Source organism: Peromyscus eremicus, chromosome 5, assembly GCF_949786415.1.
Source record: "Peromyscus eremicus chromosome 5, PerEre_H2_v1, whole genome shotgun sequence".
NCBI classification, from domain to species: Eukaryota; Metazoa; Chordata; class Mammalia; order Rodentia; family Cricetidae; genus Peromyscus; species Peromyscus eremicus.
The window spans coordinates 47,214,387-47,234,932 of NC_081420.1; the positions used below are offsets into that span (position 1 = coordinate 47,214,387).

The 20,546-nt window shown below is 39.4% G+C and overlaps 1 protein-coding gene across 1 annotated transcript in view; it reads left to right on the forward strand.

The window, feature by feature from the left end:
- Hecw1 (HECT, C2 and WW domain containing E3 ubiquitin protein ligase 1) overlaps positions 1-20,546 on the forward strand; it is a 154,420-nt gene that overhangs the window by 118,516 nt on the left and 15,358 nt on the right. The window contains exons 22-25 of the mRNA XM_059263384.1: positions 13,359-13,457; positions 14,114-14,243; positions 15,808-15,954; positions 17,335-17,449. Coding sequence (XP_059119367.1) covers positions 13,359-13,457; positions 14,114-14,243; positions 15,808-15,954; positions 17,335-17,449 — 491 coding nt within the window. The remainder of the gene's footprint in view (positions 1-13,358; positions 13,458-14,113; positions 14,244-15,807; positions 15,955-17,334; positions 17,450-20,546) is intronic.

Sequence of the window (20,546 nt, forward strand, 5' to 3'; positions counted from 1 at the left end):
TTTTCCTATGATGTTTTTCAGAAGGTCTTTGGAGTTAATTATGCCTCCCAGTTCAATAGTCCCTCCTTTACCCTGACCTTCCATACCCCACTGGAATTTAACCCTTCCTGTTCCATTATTCACTTTTTCTCTTTATATCACTGTATTCAATCTTCCCTCTGTTGAAAACCTCCCCTCCCTATGGACCCTTATTAGTTTCCTGACCTCTATGTGTATTTCAAATTAGACACACTTATCTAAAAACTCAAATCTAATATCCACAAATAAAAGAATGTGTGATATTGGTCTGGGTTATTATCTCACTCACAATGATAATTTCCAACTCCATACATTTACATGTGAATTTCATAATTTCATTTTCCTTAAGAGCTAAAGAATGTTCCCTTGTGTAAATGTACCACATTATCATTATTTGTCCATAAGTTGATGGACATCTAAGCTGTTTCCATTTATTAGCTATTGTGACTAGAACAGCAGTGAACATGGATGAGCAGGTATCTTTACAGTAGGACAGGGAGTCCTTTGGGTGTATGCCTATGAGTGGTATAGCTGGAAAATGAGGTAGACCTATGTCTAGCTTTCTGAGAAACTCTTTAACTCCCCTCAGCAACAGTGGTTTGGTAGTCATGAACTACCTTAGGTAGTGTTTGTCTCAAAATGCCCTATTTCTCCAGTAATTTTAACAGATAGCTTTGCTGGATATAGCAGTCTTGGTTTGCAATTCTTTATACTCAGAACTTAAAATATATCATTATATGCAGTCCTGAATCAGGGTGGGGGGCATCTGGTGATTTATCTGATGCTATTCTGGTGTTTCTCCCTTGGTAAATGAGTTATTTTTTCTGTTGTGACTTTGTATTTTTGACATCTTGACTATAATATATTGTAAATAAGTTCTTCTCTGGTCATGTCTGTTTGTGACTCTAAGTATCTATTGTATTTCAATGATCATTTATTTCTTTAGACTTGGATTTTTTACCACCCATAGTTTTACTGGTTAAATTTTGTATCTTGTAGTATTTATCTCAACTCATTCATCTATCCTTGAAATTCACTTGTGGTCTTTTGACTACATCCCAGAGTTCTTAGGTATTGGGACCATACTCACTTCTTTTTCCCCTGTTGATATTCAGATGTAGTATTCCATCTGCTTCCATCACTGATAGTCTTTCTTCTGCTGGATCATGTCTATTGAAGATCCTTCCCCCTGTGGTTTTTATTTGATTCATTTTGGGTTTCTCATTTCCAACATTTCCTTCTATGCTTTTTAAAATTTAGGTTCCCCAGAGGAGCAGTGGATCTGGGGGAGAGGGGAGGGGGGGCTGAAGAGGAGAGGGAGGGGAGGGCTGCAATTGGGATGCATTATATGAGAGAAGAATTAATTAATGTAGGTTTCTTGGCTGAATTTCTCTACCACTTAGCTGACCTTTGACCCTGTATACTAACCTTCTTCTCCATTTTTACTGACTTTCTCCTCTGTTGCCGAATTCCTCTCTAGATCCTGGATTGAGTTCCTTACTTCATTTGTCTGTTTGTTTGTTTCCTGCTTTAGGTCATTGATCATTTTTGGCAACAAACTTTGAAGATCCTCATGTGGCATTTGCCACTTCCACTGTCTTTGAAATCAGCAGTTGAGATGTTGTCTCTTAAAGCAGCCGTGTTGCCTTGCCTTAAATGTTTCTTGTTTCTATACTAGAATTTGCACAGCTTTTGAACTGGATATCTCTTCTAGTTTTATTTGGGAAGTTTCTTAGTGAGTAGCCCACTCATGAGAGTTCAACTTTGAGTAATCACTCAAGGAGAAAAAAAAACAGACTTTTGTGATAACAACAATACCAAATGCATGTAATATATAGAAATATACTTAAAATAAATCAAGACCCACTGATATACCATTACTTACCATAAATCAGAAATGTCAACTAATGAAGAGTTAAGCAAATGTTGAGTAAATGAAGGAAAAATATATGGAGGAGCTAAAAATACAGAGAAGAAAACGGTTTAAATGAATAAAATGAAAACTAACAAGAGACATGCAGAAGAATGGTATGATGGGGAAGAGGGAAAAAAGCAAGATATTAGGAAAAAGTAAGACTAAAAAAAGAAATACTGAAAAAAAGATTTTCATTATAATGAAAAAAATTACCAAAATTGGATGAATGTAAGAAAATGATTATTATAAAATCATGTTTAAAAGAAAAATAAAGTCAAAATATTACTAAACATGCCATAGAGAGAAAATGGGGAAACCTGAAGGGCCAAAAAAGAAAAATAGGAAAAAAAAAGGTTGTTCAATAATGAAAAGTTATACAACAAAATTTGATAAAAGCATGAAGAATAAAAATAAAATATGATAAAGTATGAAATTATCAAAGAATCAACTTTAAAAATCAAAAATACTACTATAAGGTGTGTAAAAAGGAGGAACATAAGGGACACACACAAAAAAGAAGTGTTGAAGTGACCTCATTCTGGGTCCTAGAAAACTGAAGCCTGTCAGATATATGCAGAGAAGGGATACCATCTGGACTCATGCATTCCTATCTTCCTGAAGATTTATGCTTCTGCATAGCCTGAACTAGACACATGTCCAATACCTATCAGAGCTGATTTTACTTTTTTTCATTCTCTGTGTAGCTCAAGCTACTGCTGAAGACATTTCCTCTGTAGTCTGTAAGCAGAGTAGTTTCTCTCAGTCCTCTGAGTCTCCCAGGTATTTATTACCTGGGTGGCTAATGTACTAGCCAGTGAGTGTCTCTTAAGTGTGTTGGGAATATTAGAAGTCACCATGTCACTGTGATTTCTATAAGTGAACTTTTCTAACTTACTAAGCATTAATCACAATCACCCTGCTGGGGATAGGGGATGTAGCCGTGTATGTCAAGTAATCTGTTGGAATTTTAGAGTTTTTTAATTATGCAGCAGTGAACTTCATGGAACATACGCAACTCTGGAGTTTGATCTACCTGCTGACCTTGGACTCCAGGCTATCAAACTCCAGAGTTTTTCTCAGTTAATGAACTCTGCTCTCAGGCACTGAGGTTGGTCTTCCTTTCTCTGTATGCTTCCGTTCTTGGGCCAAGCCTTCAGCTTCTTTCAGTTTTTGAACAGGCGTTTGGCCTTCTCTCATTCCACGACTGTCTCCCAGAGATTTTTCTCATCCTGAGGGTGTGGAGGATTGAATACATCCCTGAATTGTGGTTGTTTCTGTTCACTGTTATCAGACCCCAGGGTAGGCTCCTTCTGGGGAAGGAGAGCCGTGAAATGCTGTCCTTCAGACATGACTTGTCTATTACACATAAACTCACAGCCGCTCTTGTTAACTGCCCAAGACCTGCATAAGATAAGTTGACTAGAAATTCCAGAGTGGAGATGGGATATATTCTTAAAGCCTCACCACCTAGCTGAGGAGCTATTGGTGGTTGATGATTGCAATGGGAAGAAGCAACACTTTTCTTTGAGGTGTTGCCCCTGGCAGGATGCCCATAAACCAGTGCATAACCCCACAGCCATGTGCATATGGACTCAGTAGCTTTGTATATACATATATGTATATAACAATTAATAAAAAAAAGAGGCCATGGACTTGAAAGAAAGCAGGGGGTACATGAGAGAGTTTGGAGGGAGGAGAAAGGGAAGGGGGGAAATGATGCAATTATATTGAAGTCCTCTTATTTTTCTTTTTGAAATTATGAACTAGAAAGGGAAATAGGCCACAAGGAGGAAGTATGGGCCAGCGATGATTAAGATGCACTGTATACATTTATGGAACTTTCAAAGTATAAAAGTGAAATAAACTAGTGTAACAACAATACAAAGATGGAAACGAGCCACAGCCCTGTGATGAACTGGCCTGCAGTGCTGATCCGTTCCACCAGAAAAGTCACTGTGTCACAAGAGCCACAGTCCTCTGGTGAACTGGCCTGCAGTGCTGACCCGTTCCACCAGAAAAGTCACTGTGTCAACAAGAGCCACAGTCCTCTGGTGAACTGGCCTGCAGTGGTGACGTGTGCCACCAGAAAAGTCACTGTGTCAACAAGAGCCACATCTGGACTTGAGGCTTGTCCTATGGTAAGGATTGCCAATATCTTCTCATCAGAGTGACTGGATTGCCTTTTCGACAAGGGTTTTTCCTCCCCTCCCCCTGTTCAGAAGCTGCAGCAAGGCTCGGCTTGGCTCCCTTCCCTTCACCACTTTTCTGTCCATCTGTCCTTTTCAGCTCTTTGCTCTCTCTTTCTGTGAGCTTCTAAAGGTCTTCCTCATTTTCCTTGAGTCCACTTTTTTCTTCTTCTGATACTTTTCCTTTATAATTCACACACTGATAGTTTCTAGTTCTCCATATTATCTAGAATTCAGTGAGCAGCATTTCCTTTAGCTTTGAGCAGGAAAGACCATGTTGGACTTTGGATAACCTTAACAAAACAGTTGTGCTGAATTCATTACTTTTTGTTTTCTTAACCTGTCCTTGTGCCTTGTGGCAAGTGAATTAACACAAAACTCATGAGTGTTACATGTCCTGTGCCTGTCAGTACTCAGGAGTCCTGTGTCCATCATTTTAACAAAGGATAGATGATTGAGGGAGCTCATATTTGGATGAAGTGGGTCTTTGTCTTACACAAAATGTCAGCAGCAATGAATGCAGTGACTCCTGCCTGAAGACCTGTCACTGTCATGTTTTTTAAGACTGAAGTTCAAGGAGCCAAGAGACCATAATCTGGATTCTCAAATTTGACCACTCGGGACTCACTGCCTCCAGATGCCTGTGAACCTCCAGCAGAATGGGTGTGGCTGCTGCCCTTCTTTGTTTCTCACTCCATGAAAGTTCATCATAGGTTCACACAGGCCACAAGGAAGAGACTCATCATAGCCTGTATACCATTCATAAGCAAGCAGGACTAATGGTTACAGGGTTTATCATCATGGGCACAACCCTGTCTGTCAAACCAGATATTGTCCCTTGACTCTGGACCCGCTTGGGCAGAGGAAGGAAGTGGACATCATTCACCTCTATTTCTTAATTCTGGAAACAGACATAAACATGACTACAAACCATAAGTACACATGGTAAATACTGGTAAGCAATGCCAGATTAAATGTCACCTGGCATTGAAACATTGTTTGTGTGGGCTGGAGGAGGTCTATTGGAACTGGTTTGTTTAATTTCTTTTCTGTGGCTGTAGATCCATGTCTTTCACTGACCTTTGTTTCATGTCCTTGTTTGCTTTGTCTGATTCCATTCTGGGAAATATGCTCGGTGAGAGAAAACAGCTTTGCCGTATAATATTGTTTCTTCCTTTTTGTGAGTTGATGTCCTGGTTTCGTTTCTGTCACCATGATAAAATATTATGACAAAAACAGCTTAGGGGATAAAAGCTTTATTTGGCTTATGTTTCTAGGTTACAGACCATTATTGCAGGAAAATCAAGGTGGCAGGAAGTTAGACAGCTAGTTACATTATATCCACAGTCAAGAGCAGAGAGATATGAACTAACTGCTTAATAATCAGGTAGCTTCCTATACTGTTCTAGCATCCAGGATCCCCATCCAGGAACCTGTGCTGCCTACTTCAGGCTATATCTTCCACATTAATTAAGGCAATCAAAGGCAATCGCTCATTGATACTGTCTCCACAAGTGATTCTAGGTTGTGTCAAATTGACAATTAACCTATAATAGTTAGGGTCTCATCAAGCAGCCCATTTTGGCCTCGAACCCATGATTTCCCACCTCTGTCTCCCCAGTGCTGGGATTTCAGGCATGTGTCACCACATCAGATTTCTCATCTGTGGTTTTTTAAAGTCCTTGCAATATCAGTGGTAAGTGTGAATATCACTTTGGGATGTTTTACTCTGGGATCCCCTCTGCGCTGTTACTTACTGAACAAGAGAAGGTTTGTTCCCACACCTCACAATGTATGAATTTCTCATCTATCTTCACATTTTGTATTTTCTATTCTTCTTCTGGCTTTTAGCTCATTTACCTCTTCATCTAATAAAATCTAGCTTTAGTAATCATTATCAAATCCATTCTTACCATGGGCAGCAGAAAATAGCTAAGCAACAAATATAGTGTCAGTCTTGGACTTGATAGCGACTTTCTGCAGAAAATACAAACTCTACTTGAAACTCTATCTGAATTCTGAGGTCCCACCATTCCTTTGTTCTTCTTATACCTTGGTTGTATGGAATGTAAAGATATAGTAGCTATGCACAATCATTATAAAAATGGAATATACTCAGGAAATAGCTTTACATAGAGATAAACGTGATTTTGTCTTCTTGTGCTTGGAATTGAACCCAGGGCCTAGAATGTGTTTAACAAGTACTTTTTCACTGACCTGTTTCCAAGGCCTTACTATTATTATTTTGATTTAAATCTCTTTGGTGGCTGGATATAATTTTATGGAAAATATAGAAAAGAGTAAGACTGGTGAAGTGACTCAGTGGGGAAAGGCATCCCTCACAAAGCCTGATGACCTGAGTTTGATCCTGAGTTCTATCACTGGGACCCACATGACGGAAGGAAAGAATTGACTCTGGCAAGCTGTCCTCTGCCTCCATACATGACTGTGGCCTGCCTCCTCCAAGTAAATAAATAAATGTAAAAACCATAGAAATGCAATCAATGCTTGTTTTATGGATTTTCCTCCAAATCAAATATATATTCTAGTCTTTGCTATGTTTCACACATGTGAACACCTACTAGACATCTTTATGCCTTCTCCATTTCTTTCTTATCATCCTTCACCTCTGCTGCTCACATAGAGCTCTATGTCTTGCTGATTTACCTCCAAAATATTTCTCACAACTCTTTCTAGGAATTTTGCTCAAAAGAAAATTCTGCATTACCTTATTTAACTCGTAAAATTTGGTTTCAGTAATTTCCTAGTGAGAAAACCCTTAGAAATAGTGACATGGGATCATTTCCCTCTATTGCTCTTTCTCATTTTCCCCATCTAGCCTTTCTGCCTTCCTACCTTCTGGAAACAACTCTTAGCAAAGCTGTTAGTCAGCTTCCTGTTCCCATGACAACGTGCCTGAGATAAACAATTTAAAAGACGTTAGTGTTTGTTTGGGCCTGTGGTTTCAGATCACAATTCCTTGGCCCTGTTGCGTTAAACCTACAACAAGGAAGTATATCACGGGGAGGCTGCATGAGGAATAAACTTCACAAGGAAGCCAAGAAGGAGAACAGCACCCCTTCAAGAGGTATGCCCGAAATGTCTGAATTATCTTCCACTTTGTTCTACTTCCTCAAAACACCACCATCTCCAAATATTGTCACAAGATGAGGACCACACCTTTAATATACATCCTTTTGGGGAACATTCAGAAGCTTATCTCTAATTGTCAGATCTGTTGGAGACTCTGAGACCTCCCATTACCTAGTCTCAGAGGAGTTTGATGTCCAGTCTCTGCCTCCTTGCTCAAACACACTTTTTCACATGCTCTGATTCTTCTACCTTACTGCTGGTTCTCTGTCAGTTTACTTTGTCATTGGCCCTCATCTTTCAAGTCCCTGAATGATACATCAATTAAGATGCATCCCTTAGTTCCACCATGAGCTGTACAAACTTTCTTGGTGGTCTTGCCCACCTACATGGCCTTAAATGTCATCTATATCCTTATTACTCTCACCTTAGCATGCATAACATGACCCTGTTCCCAGAGGTAATTCTCTTCAATATGATAGCCTATTCCATAGCTCCAGTTGGATATTTAAGAAACTTAAAAAACTTAATGTGTAAAACATAATTCTCAACACCCCACACACACAGTGTTTACTACACCGTAAACTGTTGCACTATCTCCTCAGTTGCTCTGGTCTGAGAGAGTAGACTATCTTTGATACATCTTTCTCTTAAGTCTCCTGTGCAGTACATCATCACCTTTCCAAAAGCCTCCTCTAACTTTGTGCTCTATCCCAGGAGTTCTCAAGCGACAACAGCCCTTCCCTGCCACTAGCAGAAGGTATTTAGCAATGTCAGAGTATAGTAGGAGACAGTATGGGGAGTTGGTGCTAATTACATCTAATGAGTTAAACAGCTAGTGTTGTTAAACATCCTACAGTATACAGGACTTCAAATGTCAGTAACACTAAGGTTGAGGAACCTGTTGTATTCCTTTCTAAAAAATTTAGTTCTAATTTTATTTTAATTGAATTTTATTAATTTGTTTTTAATGAAAATATAATTACATTATTTTCCCCCTCCCATTCCTCCCTCCAACCCTTCCCATATCACTCTCTTCCCTCCAATGACTTTGTTGCTCACCTCTCAAATCTATGGCCTTTTTTCTCTGGTTATTATTATTACACATAAACATATCAGTACAACCTGCTGAGTGTCTTTAATGTTGCTTGTAAATATAAGATTCCATTGGTATTGCATAAACAGTTAGGGGTATCATCCCTGGAGAAGACAAATTCTCCCTCTTAGCAGTCCTTTGTTGCCTGTGGTTCTTTATGTAGAGTTGGAGCTCCATGTGATTTCCCCCTTCCACATTAGCATGTCTTTTGGTGCAGTTCTTGTTGGTCTTAAGCAACCATATTGTTGATATATTATGAGCATAGCTTCCCTGTCATTTCTAGGAGACACAATCTCATGATGGACTTCCTGGTCCTCTGGCTCTTACAAATCATTCCTCCCCATCTTCTGTAATGTTCCCTAAGAACTGGGTTCAGAGGTTGTGTTGTAGATATATATGCTGGCGCTGGCTACCCTGTGACCACTGAATCTGCTTTTTGACCAGTTGTGGTTTTCTATAATGGTCTTCATCTATTGCAAAGAGGAGCTTCTTTGATGAATTTTGCTGGCCTATTAAAGTGATGGTAGTAGGTTCTCCTCTAAGATTCATAACCTCATTGGCCATGGGTAATTGGCTAAATTTCCAGTACTAGGCATGATTTCCTTTCTGTTGAGCAAGCCTTAAGTCCAATTAGAGAGCTGTTTGTTACTGCCAAGATATGAGTGTCATTTTGCACATTTAGGAATATCTTGAGGTTATGGGTCATTGTTATGGTTCATAGGTGTCACAGCTGAATAGAACTATTGACTGCTTCCTCCCACCACTTTGGCAGTTTGCACAGGACCTTCTATCAAAGCTAGTTCTCAAGGAAGAGTCTTATAGGTCAGACCCAACTGGAACCTTCCTAGTCTGGTGTCCAAAAGTATGTGGTATGCAAACAACAATCTTGTGTACAAAGTACAAACACCCATTTAAAACAGGCTATGGATCTTAACAGAGAGTTTTCTTTTTTAAAAAATAATTTTTTATTGAGATTTTCTATTCATTTTACATACCAACCACAGATTCTCCTATCCTCCCTCCTCCTGCCCTCCAGCCTTTCCCACCCAACCCAACCCCCCATTCCCACCTCCTCCAAGGCAAGGTCTCCCATGGGAGTCAGCAGAGCCTGGTACATTCAGTTGAGGCAGGTCCAAGCCCCTCCTTCCTGCACCAAGGCTGCACAAAGTGTCTCACCGAAGGCACTAGGTTCAAAAAGCCAGCTCATGCACTAGGGACAGGTCCCGATCCCACTGCCTGGGGGCCCCCTATACAGTTCAAGCTAAACAACTGTCTCACTTATCCAGAGGGCCTAGTCCAATACTATGGGGGCTCTTCAGCTATTGGTCCACAGTTCATGCGTTTCCACTAGTTTGGCTAGTTGTCTCTGTAGCTGTACTTTTTCCAGTCATGGTCTCGAATATCTCTTGCTCATAGAATTCATCCTCTCTCATCAATTGAACTCTTGGAGCTCTGCCTGGGACCCGGCTGTGGATCTCTGCATCTGCTTCCATCAGTCACTGGATGAGGGTTCTATGATGACAGGTTATTCAGCTATCTGATCACCAGAGCAGGCCAGCTCAGGCACCCTCTGGACTATTGCCAGTAGTCTATGGTGGAGTCATCCTTGTGGATTCCTGGGAGCCTCCCTAGCACTCTGTTTCTCCCTATCCCCATGGTGTAGGGACTTACTTGTAACCTCTTGGAGGCAACCAAGAAAAACAACATAGCTTATATTATTTTGAGAGTGTCTTGGACTCTTTTAACCAAAAGTTTAAAAGGGAGTTTTTCATGCTGGTGCTGATTTTTGTTCTTGTTCTTGTTGTTTGGTTTGGTTTGATTTTTTGTTTTGTTTTGTTTTGTTTTGTTTTGTTGTTGTTGTTGTTGGCATTTTAGACAGTGAAATAATAAGTATTTACAGGCTTCTAATTAATCCTTGTTTATGACAGTGAAACAAAACTGGAGTCAAATGCTCAGCAACAACAGTAGCCAGCAGTCTCTCTCTGCTTGATTTCTGGCTTCTGCATCACAAAATGTATTACAGACCCTCATGCTTGGAGCAGGGATCAGATGGCATATGGGAATGCATAAGAGAATTAGATATTTTATATATAGTGGCCTATGAAGGGACTGGCTCCTCCCAGTTGGGATGCCAAAGTAACTAATTTTCAATGTGTTTGCTATGACTCTTCGAAGTCACAAGATGATCCTATCTGTAAGCATTATAAAACGTCAAAATGAATAGATTATATGATCATCTAGAATAAATACAAATATAAAGAACACTTCAAAGTAGGATTTGTGAAGAAGTTTATTCCTTTTGCCTGAAATAGCATGTGAGTAATGTATTATTGACTCTGCAACTAGAGGAAGACAGAGCCTAAGAGATGGATGATAAGGCTCATGAGACAATAACGCAGCCTAGAGTCTTTCATCCCTTAGTGCTCTTTCTTGGCCACTCTATTGCCATCATCAGCATAGCAGTCACAGCTCTGTGAATATAGGTGTCACTCACTTTTACACCAATACTGACTATCCTATCCTAACTAGACTCCAAGGTATTAGAAATGGTTGTTGTTGTTGTTGTTGTTGTTGTTGTTGTTGTTAGATTGTCTTTGACTTTTGAGCAGACTATTGTCAGCCTGGGTCTATAAATTCATTATATAGATAAAGATACAGATTGAAATACTGAAACCGCTAGAAGGAAGCACGGGCAGTGCCCCAGGAGTTATAGATATAGGGAAAGACTTTCTGAATAGGACTCCATGTGACCAGGAATGAAGGCCAACAATTGTCAAGTGGGACCTCATAAAACTAAAAATCTTCTGTTCACCTAAGTAATGCACCTAAGGAAATGCACAGAGTGGGAGAGAATCTTTGCCAGATACACATTTGACAGAGGATTAGTATCTAGAATATATAAGCCAGGGCAAAGGAGGCCAAAAAAGATCTAAGATGTATCAGGGATCTAAAACATTGTTACAGAGGTAGAATGTCTAGAATTCAGCTGACACAAACCCACTGATATTAGCATTATCTTGTGGGTTCAAACTGTCAAGTTCAATGCACTGTATTATACTTGGGTATTCTGTATGTACAAACAGGATGCCTTTAGCTTTCTTTCTTGTTATTGCTTACAGATTATGAGCTTGGCAGGTCAGTATGATGAATTAAGAACATTTTCACCCATTTATTTATTTGAGAAATGGTTTGATTTGTGGAAGGACTTTCCATCCCTTGGAGACATTAAAGTACATATCTTTAAATGAGAGAGAGTATGAGTACCTTGTCCTAGCATCAGTTTGGAGATAATTTTTCCTCAAAGTTTTCTAGTTTATACTCTAACTATCAGTCTGTTTAAGCTTTATATTTCTTCATGAATACATTACCAGTACATTTGTAACTCAAAGGAGTATTCAATTTTGAGCATTATGCTTAAAACACATTCTCTTTGAAAGTGTTTATGTGTTGCACACTTTTTTTTTTTTTTTTTTTGGTTTTTTCGAGACAGGGTTTCTCTGTGTAGCTTTGCGCCTTTCCTGGAACTCACTTGGTAGCCCAGGCTGGCCTCGAACTCACAGAGATCTGCCTGGCTCTGCCTCCTGAGTGCTGGGATTAAAGGTGTGCGCCACCACCGCCCGGCGTGTTGCACACTCTTACTGTGTACTGTCATTGCCATTTTTCTTCCCTGGGTCATTAGAGGGCCCCTGCAATTTAGGAGGGCATCTGTAAATTCTTGTGTTTATGTTTTTTTATTTCTGGTTTGATTCATCTTAATAATCTCCATCTGTATGGTCATAACACCACTATGATGTTATAAGCACCATTTCTAAAGGGCCAAGGTAGATGCATGAACATCTAGCAAAGAAGTTTCCTCAAAATCCATGCACACTGTCTTCAGAGTTTGCAAACACTATAGTATCTTTAGGAATACAAACACCTGTCAAAATCAGCTCCTGCAAATTCTAATGATTCAAAACCATTTTGAACAGTCACTTAGCTGGGCGGGACGACTGCTGTAACCTCACCAGGGCCTAGACACTCCTAAACCATAGTGGTGGTTATATCCATCTATACACCACCTACCTCCTTCTGGAGCCAGAAAAGTCCAAGATTAGGTGAAAACCTGATTAGATAGAGAACAGGTATACCACAGTTTTGGAGTTATGTGCAGAAAGGACAAAGCCTTCATAGCAAGTAAGCCATGGGATGGTAGACCAGGCAGACAGGAAGCTTCATAGAGCTGTAAAATCATGCAGGCAAGCTACAGGTAACCTTGCAACTCAGCCAAGAAGTTCACCAGAAAAATTTCTAGGAAACCAATTGCTTCAACAAAGACTGAAATCAGTAAGGGCCTTTATATCTGTAAGTGGCCAAGTCTACATGACCAATTCTTCCTAGCAATGACATTGTTCTTTCATTGTGTAGATGGCAATATTGAATAACAATGGTTGGTCAGGTTATCTTTCATCATATGGTGATTACATGGAACTGTTTCCCATTGTCTTTAAATACTAACTGCCATCTGTGGTTAATATCCAAGCCTCCACCTCCCAGCATAGAGTAACATTATAAAATGTCTAAACAAGCAAAGACACATTGTTCAGACACAAGGTTTTCGGTTTTCTTGGGTCTAGGTTCCCTTTGGGTCTAACTTGGGCCTTATATTTCAGATTTCTGAATTTCCCTTCTTCAGTGATTTCCTCTTCTTAAATAAATAACAGCAGTCTGATCATGGAACATAGAAGATTTTGTTTAGGACATACCAACCACATGGCCATTGTTTATGGTAAAGAATGTGAAGAAGAATTGATGTCTCCTTGTATCATCACTGGGCAAATTCATTGAGCTGTTTAAGATGAATACTATACAGAACTCATTGAATTGGGTGAGGGGATGCGTAGTGGTACAGCATATGTTTTAGGATATGTGGTGCCATTAATTCAACCTCCATCACAATAAATAAAGCTCAAATAAAAATACAGATTTTTTAAAATTTTTAGCACAAATTAAAATACATAGTAATGTAAATTACTATTAACTCTCAAACTTCTTTGCCTTGTCTATGTTTCAGGTTTAGATTTAGTGGTCGTATCCTGGGCCTGGCTCTGATCCATCAGTACCTCCTGGATGCTTTCTTCACAAGGCCCTTCTACAAAGGACTCCTGAAGCTGTAAGTGTATTGTAGGATGATTCTGTCCAGCCTTCCCGCAGGATGACAGTTCTGTCCTTTCTTATGTCTCTGGCCCTTTTGTCAATTTGGTTTCAGCCATTTCTAATAAGTTTCCATCCATTTCTTATTCTGAGTGCATATATATATATATATATACATATATATATGTATATATGTATATATATGATATATATGATAGATAGATAGATAGATAGATAGATAGATAGATAGATAGATAGATAGATAGATAGATATCCTATACCTTTTAGTGCAATAAAATGGCATTGGGAGACTTTATGTAGGTGTAAGAAATGACTCTATTAGCAAAACCATATAAATGGACATTAATTCATTTATGTAGAAATCACAACATTGTGAACATTGTATTACACTGTTGAGTAGAATTGCCTGTTTTTTAGTTACTGATGAGTCAATTATTATTTCACGTTTATTATTGAAACTTTAGCAGGCTCTTTTCAAAAGGAAACTATTAAATAAATCAAAACTTGAATTACTGCTTCAACAATGTATTCAGAATTATCAAGTAATTATTAAATCTATTGTGTTTTATTGAGGACCAGCATAATCATATGTGGAGTGAGTTCTGAAAGCCATTTGCTCACTCGGTTTTTCTTGCTGCCTTTGAATTCTTCCAGGCCCTGTGATTTGAGTGACCTAGAATATTTAGACGAGGAATTCCACCAAAGTTTGCAGTGGATGAAGGACAATAACATCACAGATATTCTCGATCTCACTTTCACTGTTAATGAAGAAGTTTTTGGACAGGTTTGTGTGATGTGGACTTGGAAAAGACATTTTGTTGTTTACTATGGTAAATGCATAAAACAAAACTTAACCATCTTAGAACTTTTTAAAAGTACATTTCAGTATTGTTAAGTATGTTCACATTGTTTGGCATCCAATCTCTAGAACTTCCTGAAAAACTGAAACTCTACCAATTAAACAACAACCTTTCATTCCTCCCACCCCCTAACTCCTGGGAAATACCACACAATTTCTATTTTTATGATTTTTGACTCTAGATAGTTCAAATAAGGATCTGTTTCTTTCATCCTTGTGGATAATGCTGCTAATTACATCAGTGGACAGATATCTGTTTGGCCCCTACCTCCAGTTCTTTTGTATTACACAGACTCATATATGCAAATTCAGGTGCTGAATCATATGTCAATGAGATTTTATTTTTAAATTAAATAACAAGAATCTCATTGGTTCAAACCAATGTCCTCTGCAAGAGCAGCAGGTGCTCTTCCCTGCTGAGTCCTCTCTGCAGCCCAAGGACTTCTTTTTTGAACAGCACTGCCGGGGTCTCCTCCTTCTTTCTATCACTTTGATATGGCTCTACAATATGAGATAGTTCTACCCTATGCAGGGGTTTTGAAAAGCAAATGTAACCATGGATCAGAAAACATTTAAAGTACGCCATAAGATACAAGGTATTTCTGTATGTTCAAAATTACATAATAGTTCTTTCATTACATCCACTTAGTCCTCCAGTCTGCATAGATCTCAATATTACTTAACAAGAAATTCCCTGTGTGTTTGCTACAAGAATTTACTAATATAGTATTAAATCTGTTGGCCAAATGAATATAAGACTCTCCAGCCATTTGAATTACATATTAAGTCATAAAACACAAGTAAAGAACACTACTAGCAGCAAAGGATGGGTTAATGATATCTAAATTGATATAAAATTTCTGAGATATATTTTCCAGGGAAAAAGATAATGAAGAACAGAGTATATGCTATGTATTTGTGTGTTATGTATGTATATATATTTTAGCTTAGAAAAACATATGGAGTATATTTTTATATTCTCTACTACATAAAAAGCAGCAGACAGATCCTAGGTCCTGGCTGAGGAGTTTGTCTTTGGAAGCATGAGCTCCATGCCGAGTGGAGTCCACTCTGCTTCCTTGTGTTCTGCTCCCTAGCCACATCTGCAGCCAGCTTGGAAAATAAATCTTTCTACCCACTTCTATTTTACTTCTTCTCATTAGGTGCACAAGTAAAACCATTGCTCTAATTGAGATTTAGAGGCATCAAATATCTGACTATAGTGTTGGACAGTTGGCTCCCTCCACCTTAAGGGAAAACCCAGGACATTACACTCCTTGAGTTAAAGAAATATGATTCCTTTTTGTACAAAAAATATAAATAAATTGTAACTCTACAATGCTTAAGAATGTGGTTCAAACAACGAAAACTTTCCTAGTAACGTCCAGAGAAGGAAAAAGACCTTTTTATGCTGTCATCCTAAATGAAAATGTCTCCTCGGAAGACAAGCTGAACGAATAGCATCATGATCCTCCTGTTTCCTTGCAAGGTAACAGAAAGAGAGTTGAAGTCTGGAGGTGCCAACACGCAGGTGACTGAGAAGAACAAGAAGGAGTACATAGAGAGGATGGTGAAGTGGCGGGTGGAGCGCGGTGTGGTGCAGCAGACCGAGGCATTGGTGAGGGGCTTCTATGAGGTAAGACCCCAGGTGGCCCAGGAAAGCAGCCCATGGTGCTTTGCAGTTGAGCCTGTGTTTCTGGAACCTGGGGGGGAGGGGGAGGAGCTGGAACTCACTAGCTCAGAGCAGAGAGAAAGAAGCAAGAGAGGCAAGGTTTATAGTCTCCTGCCCAGGTGGACTGTCTAGCTGGGCTGGATGGATGGAGGGCCAGACTTCTCCATGAACACAGATGTCTGACAAGCCCTGTCGGAAGTTAAAATACTCTCAGTAAAGCGTCATTGATTTGGTCCTGCTGTACCAGGTGAGGGCGCGGCCAGTGTTTCTGTGTAGCTATGTGGATGTGGCGTTTCCTTCACTCCACTGAAACAAAGAAAGCAAAGCAGAAGCCTGGGGAGTATCAGTCTCTCCTGCCGGGTGTCTGTTTGTTACAGCCTTGCTGTCTGTCACGTCATCATGCTGAGCAGTAAACTGAGAAGAGAAACAGCTGTGAGACTGCCCATGCCCAAAAATGACGTCTTTATACTTCAATTTAGAAATTCAGTTGAGAAGTTTATCGTTTAATTTATTGTCCACTACTTGCCGGTCCAAAGCAGGCAGCACTGGAGACATCCAGTTGAGCCTGGCACATCTGGCGGAAGGTGTAAGCCATAGCACAGAGCTCTAACCAAGAGGCCCTGCCCAATCCTTAGAGAGGAGGGCAAAGAAACAGGGAGGAAGAGGGAAAGGAAGGGAACTGCAAGAAATGAGCAACCATTCCATGGGAAAGACAGGCAGTAGTACTTGAAAACTGAAATGTGACTTCAGAAAATCAAGTCGGGATTGTTTGTGAAATCGGGAAGGATCTGAAATGCTAAGAAGCGTGGAATTTTCCCTCTGTTCCCAGCCCACGAAGGCCTCTACTCTAAAATGCTAGTTTGGTGACTACTACTGGGGCTTCTATAATAAAAAGCATAGACTGGGCATCTTCTAGGCATCAGGAACCCATTTTCCACAGTCATAGAGGTGGGCAAGTCCAAGCTCAAGACACTGGCAGATTCAGTGGCTGATAAGGGCCCAGTTTCTGCAGAGGCAGCTTCTTGCCTCATGTCAGTGGGAAGGACAAGGATTGTGTGCGTCTTCTCTAAGGGTACTAACCCTATCTCAGGGCCTCATATCTAACTGCCTCTTTTTAAAAAGAATTTTGAAAATAGAATATAATTACATCATTTAAGGCTCCAGAGAGCTGGGGATAAAGATTATAACACATGAGTAGGATGGGAGGGATCAACTGCTATGATTTTGAATTTTAAAGTGACTGCATGTTGAAAGGTGATTTGTAAATGATACCTTCCCAACCTGACAGGCAGCATAGAAACCATGACTATAACCTGCTTATGTGTTGATGCTACTGTCTTCCAGGTGGTAGACTCGAGGCTCGTCTCGGTGTTTGATGCTAGGGAACTGGAGCTGGTGATTGCTGGTACTGCCGAAATCGACCTGAATGACTGGAGGAATAACACTGAATACCGGGGAGGTGAGCTAGCAGCACTTTTGGTAACATGTATTTTAAGAAAAAATTATTGAAATAAAATTGATACAGTGTGAAATTGGCCATCCTAAAATAAACCATTCAGTAATATTTAGTACATTCAAATTTTTGTGTAACAATGGCCACTCCTGGTTCTAAAACATACTGTCATCATCTAAAGGAAGGCTTGTACCCATCAAGAAGTTGTTTTCCACCCCGTTTCCATCTTTCAGATACCTGGCATCCATAAATCCCCTGTCGCTGTGGACTTCCCGATTCTACAAATGTCCTATAAATACTGTCATACAAAATAGGGTTCCTGTGTCTGCCTTCTTGAACTTTAGGTAATTTTTTGAGATTCATCCATGTTCTGGCATGTTCTAGTATTTCATTCCTTCGTATAGCTAAGTAGTAGTCCATCACACTGTTCACCAGTCGCTGTTACTGTTATTTACAGTGCTGAGGATTAAACTTCAGGCCTGGTGCTTCCTCGGCAAATGCTGTCTCACTAATGAACAACCTGAGCCCTATTATCACTGTTTTAAGCCTCCAGAGGTTTACCCTTACTTCAGGACGGGATACTTATTTGCACAGCTTCTAAGTGAACTTCTTTCAGACAACAGTAATCCCTGGTGTGGCTATGTAAAGGCGCACAGACAACACATCTTCTACATGTGAGCTCTTGAGTAGCCTGCACACTGTCAGAGAAACATCTCTTGCTTCCTGTAGAATTTCAGCCTTCTTTGCCTCAGTCTGTGTTTGCTTCCACAGAGTTCTAACTATCCTCTCTCTCTCTCTCTCTCTCTCTCTCTCTCTCTCTCTCTCTCTCCATAATTTAAAAAATTATTTACTGTAAATCATTTGTGAGCTTTCCTTTGGTCTGCATCAAAATGAATCAAATTCTAAACCTCTCATCTCTGTCTCTGTTTATATTCTATCCTCCATTTCTTAACAATACAAATTGTGATTCTTACAATATGAATATTTCATGTTGACTATAGGGAATATTGTCCCAGAACATCTGATGCTTTAGACTAGTCATCTACAGTAGAAAAAGAATGTGACCATATATGTAAGTTTGAATGTCTTTCTTTTTTTTTTAATATGATTTTGTTTTTTTACACACATAGGCACGCATACACACAAACAGTTTTTTATTTTTCAGAATGTTGTATTCTTTGAGTCAGTGGTCTGTAATGTAGTAGTAATATTGGTCCTTTATTTGACACAATAACTCATCAGATATTTTCTGAACACCTGCTTTGACATAGATGTTGGAGCAACAACATTGAACCAAATTATGTTTTCTGCCTTGGATAATCCTAGGGTAGGTATACTGAAATATTTTATTGAACATCTTCAATATTTCTCTACTAGTCCCCCCCCCAAAAAAAAAAAACCCATCATGGGAAAATTTCTAAAAAGACAACGAAATGCATTGCTAAAACTAAACTAGATGGTATAAAAAATTGGGGAACACAAAAAAGTTTACATGATCCTATTTGTTTTATGTGATATATATTTTTTAGATGGGGGTCCCACATGTGGTCCCATGGGACTGGAACTTCTTATGTAAATAAGGCTGGTCGCTTACTCACAGACCTGTTTCTGTCTCTACCTCTAAAGCACTAGGATGAAAGACATGCACCACCAAGCAGGTCTTTATAATACTTTAAAAACATGCCAGCATTGTAGGCAGACTTTTTTTCCCTGCCTACCAGGTCTCAAATAAACTACATGGAGAGTCAATATTAATTATAAATGCTCAGCTGATAGCTCCAGCTTTTTACTAGCTCACTCTTACATTTTAAATTAACCCATATTGCTTATCTACTCTCTGCCACGTGTGGTACCTTTTTTCAACACAGCATGTTCATCTTGCTTCTCTCTATGTCTGCTTATGACTTCTGAGACTCTGCCCTTCTTCCCAGCATCCTCTGTCTTGATCCCACACCTATACCTCTTGCCTGATATACTGACCAGTCAGCTCTTTTATTAAACCAATCAGAAGGCACCTTGGCAAAGGCACATCTTCACAGTGTACCAAAAGATTATTCCATAACATAGCATGCCCTGAGAGAAGTGAGTTTTTCAGGCATTAATAAAAAGTATTTAGAAGAAAGAGCTGAAGGACTAAAGAATCTTCAACACTGATGAAGATGATTTGAATAACTGATGGGATCTTCCATAGTGTGCTTTCCTATCTACTTACCCACCACAAAGTCAGTCACAGGTAGACTTCTTAGTGACACTGATAATAATTTTTCCTGTACAACAGATAACAAAGTAAAAGGAAATATAACTAACTATAAGAACTATGCACTTCTGAGTGCTACTGAAGTGTACTGTGGTGGTCTTCCCTGGTATTGGAGAGACCTAAGACTGACTATTACTTATAAGCCATTAGAAGCAAAGTTAGACGTCCCCATAGGCCCTGACTTTACCTTGTTATGTTGTTTCATTGTTTTAAAATGTTGTTTTTTTTTTCTTATGGTTAACCAATTGCCTTTTCATCTTCCACACAAGTTCTTACAGCAAGTGGCTTCGGGGGTTATTTTTAGCATGCCTCTGTGAGTGGAAAATGACTGAATGTCTTTCTTTCTTATTTATTTATTTGTTTGTTTGTTAATTGAGATGCAATCTCACTAAATAGCCTTGGCTGGCATGGAACTCAATATGTAGAACAAGCTGGCCTCAAACTCACAAAGATCCACCTGCCTTTGCCTCCTAAGTTTTGCTTGTCCCACCACACCTGGCACTAACTAAATTTTCTAATAGCCCTGTTAGAAAAAGTACAAACAAGCAATTGTAATATACGTCTTTTAATTTAATATAATACCAAAATACCATTTCAACATGGGATTAGCATAATTAATTAATGCAAATATCATTTTCATCAGACAAGACCACCATTGTCCCCCCAAAACACAGCCTTATTACTCACAGAAAACTTTGTTAAGAATTTAACCTCAAAAATCCTCTTTTTGGGTAAATTAGAGAGAAATCCCAACCAATATAACAGAGGGGAAAAAACAAGGGTCCACCTTTCACTCTGCCTCCTTAAACCCCTCAGCTGCAAAACCCTCTTGGGACTTCCACGCAG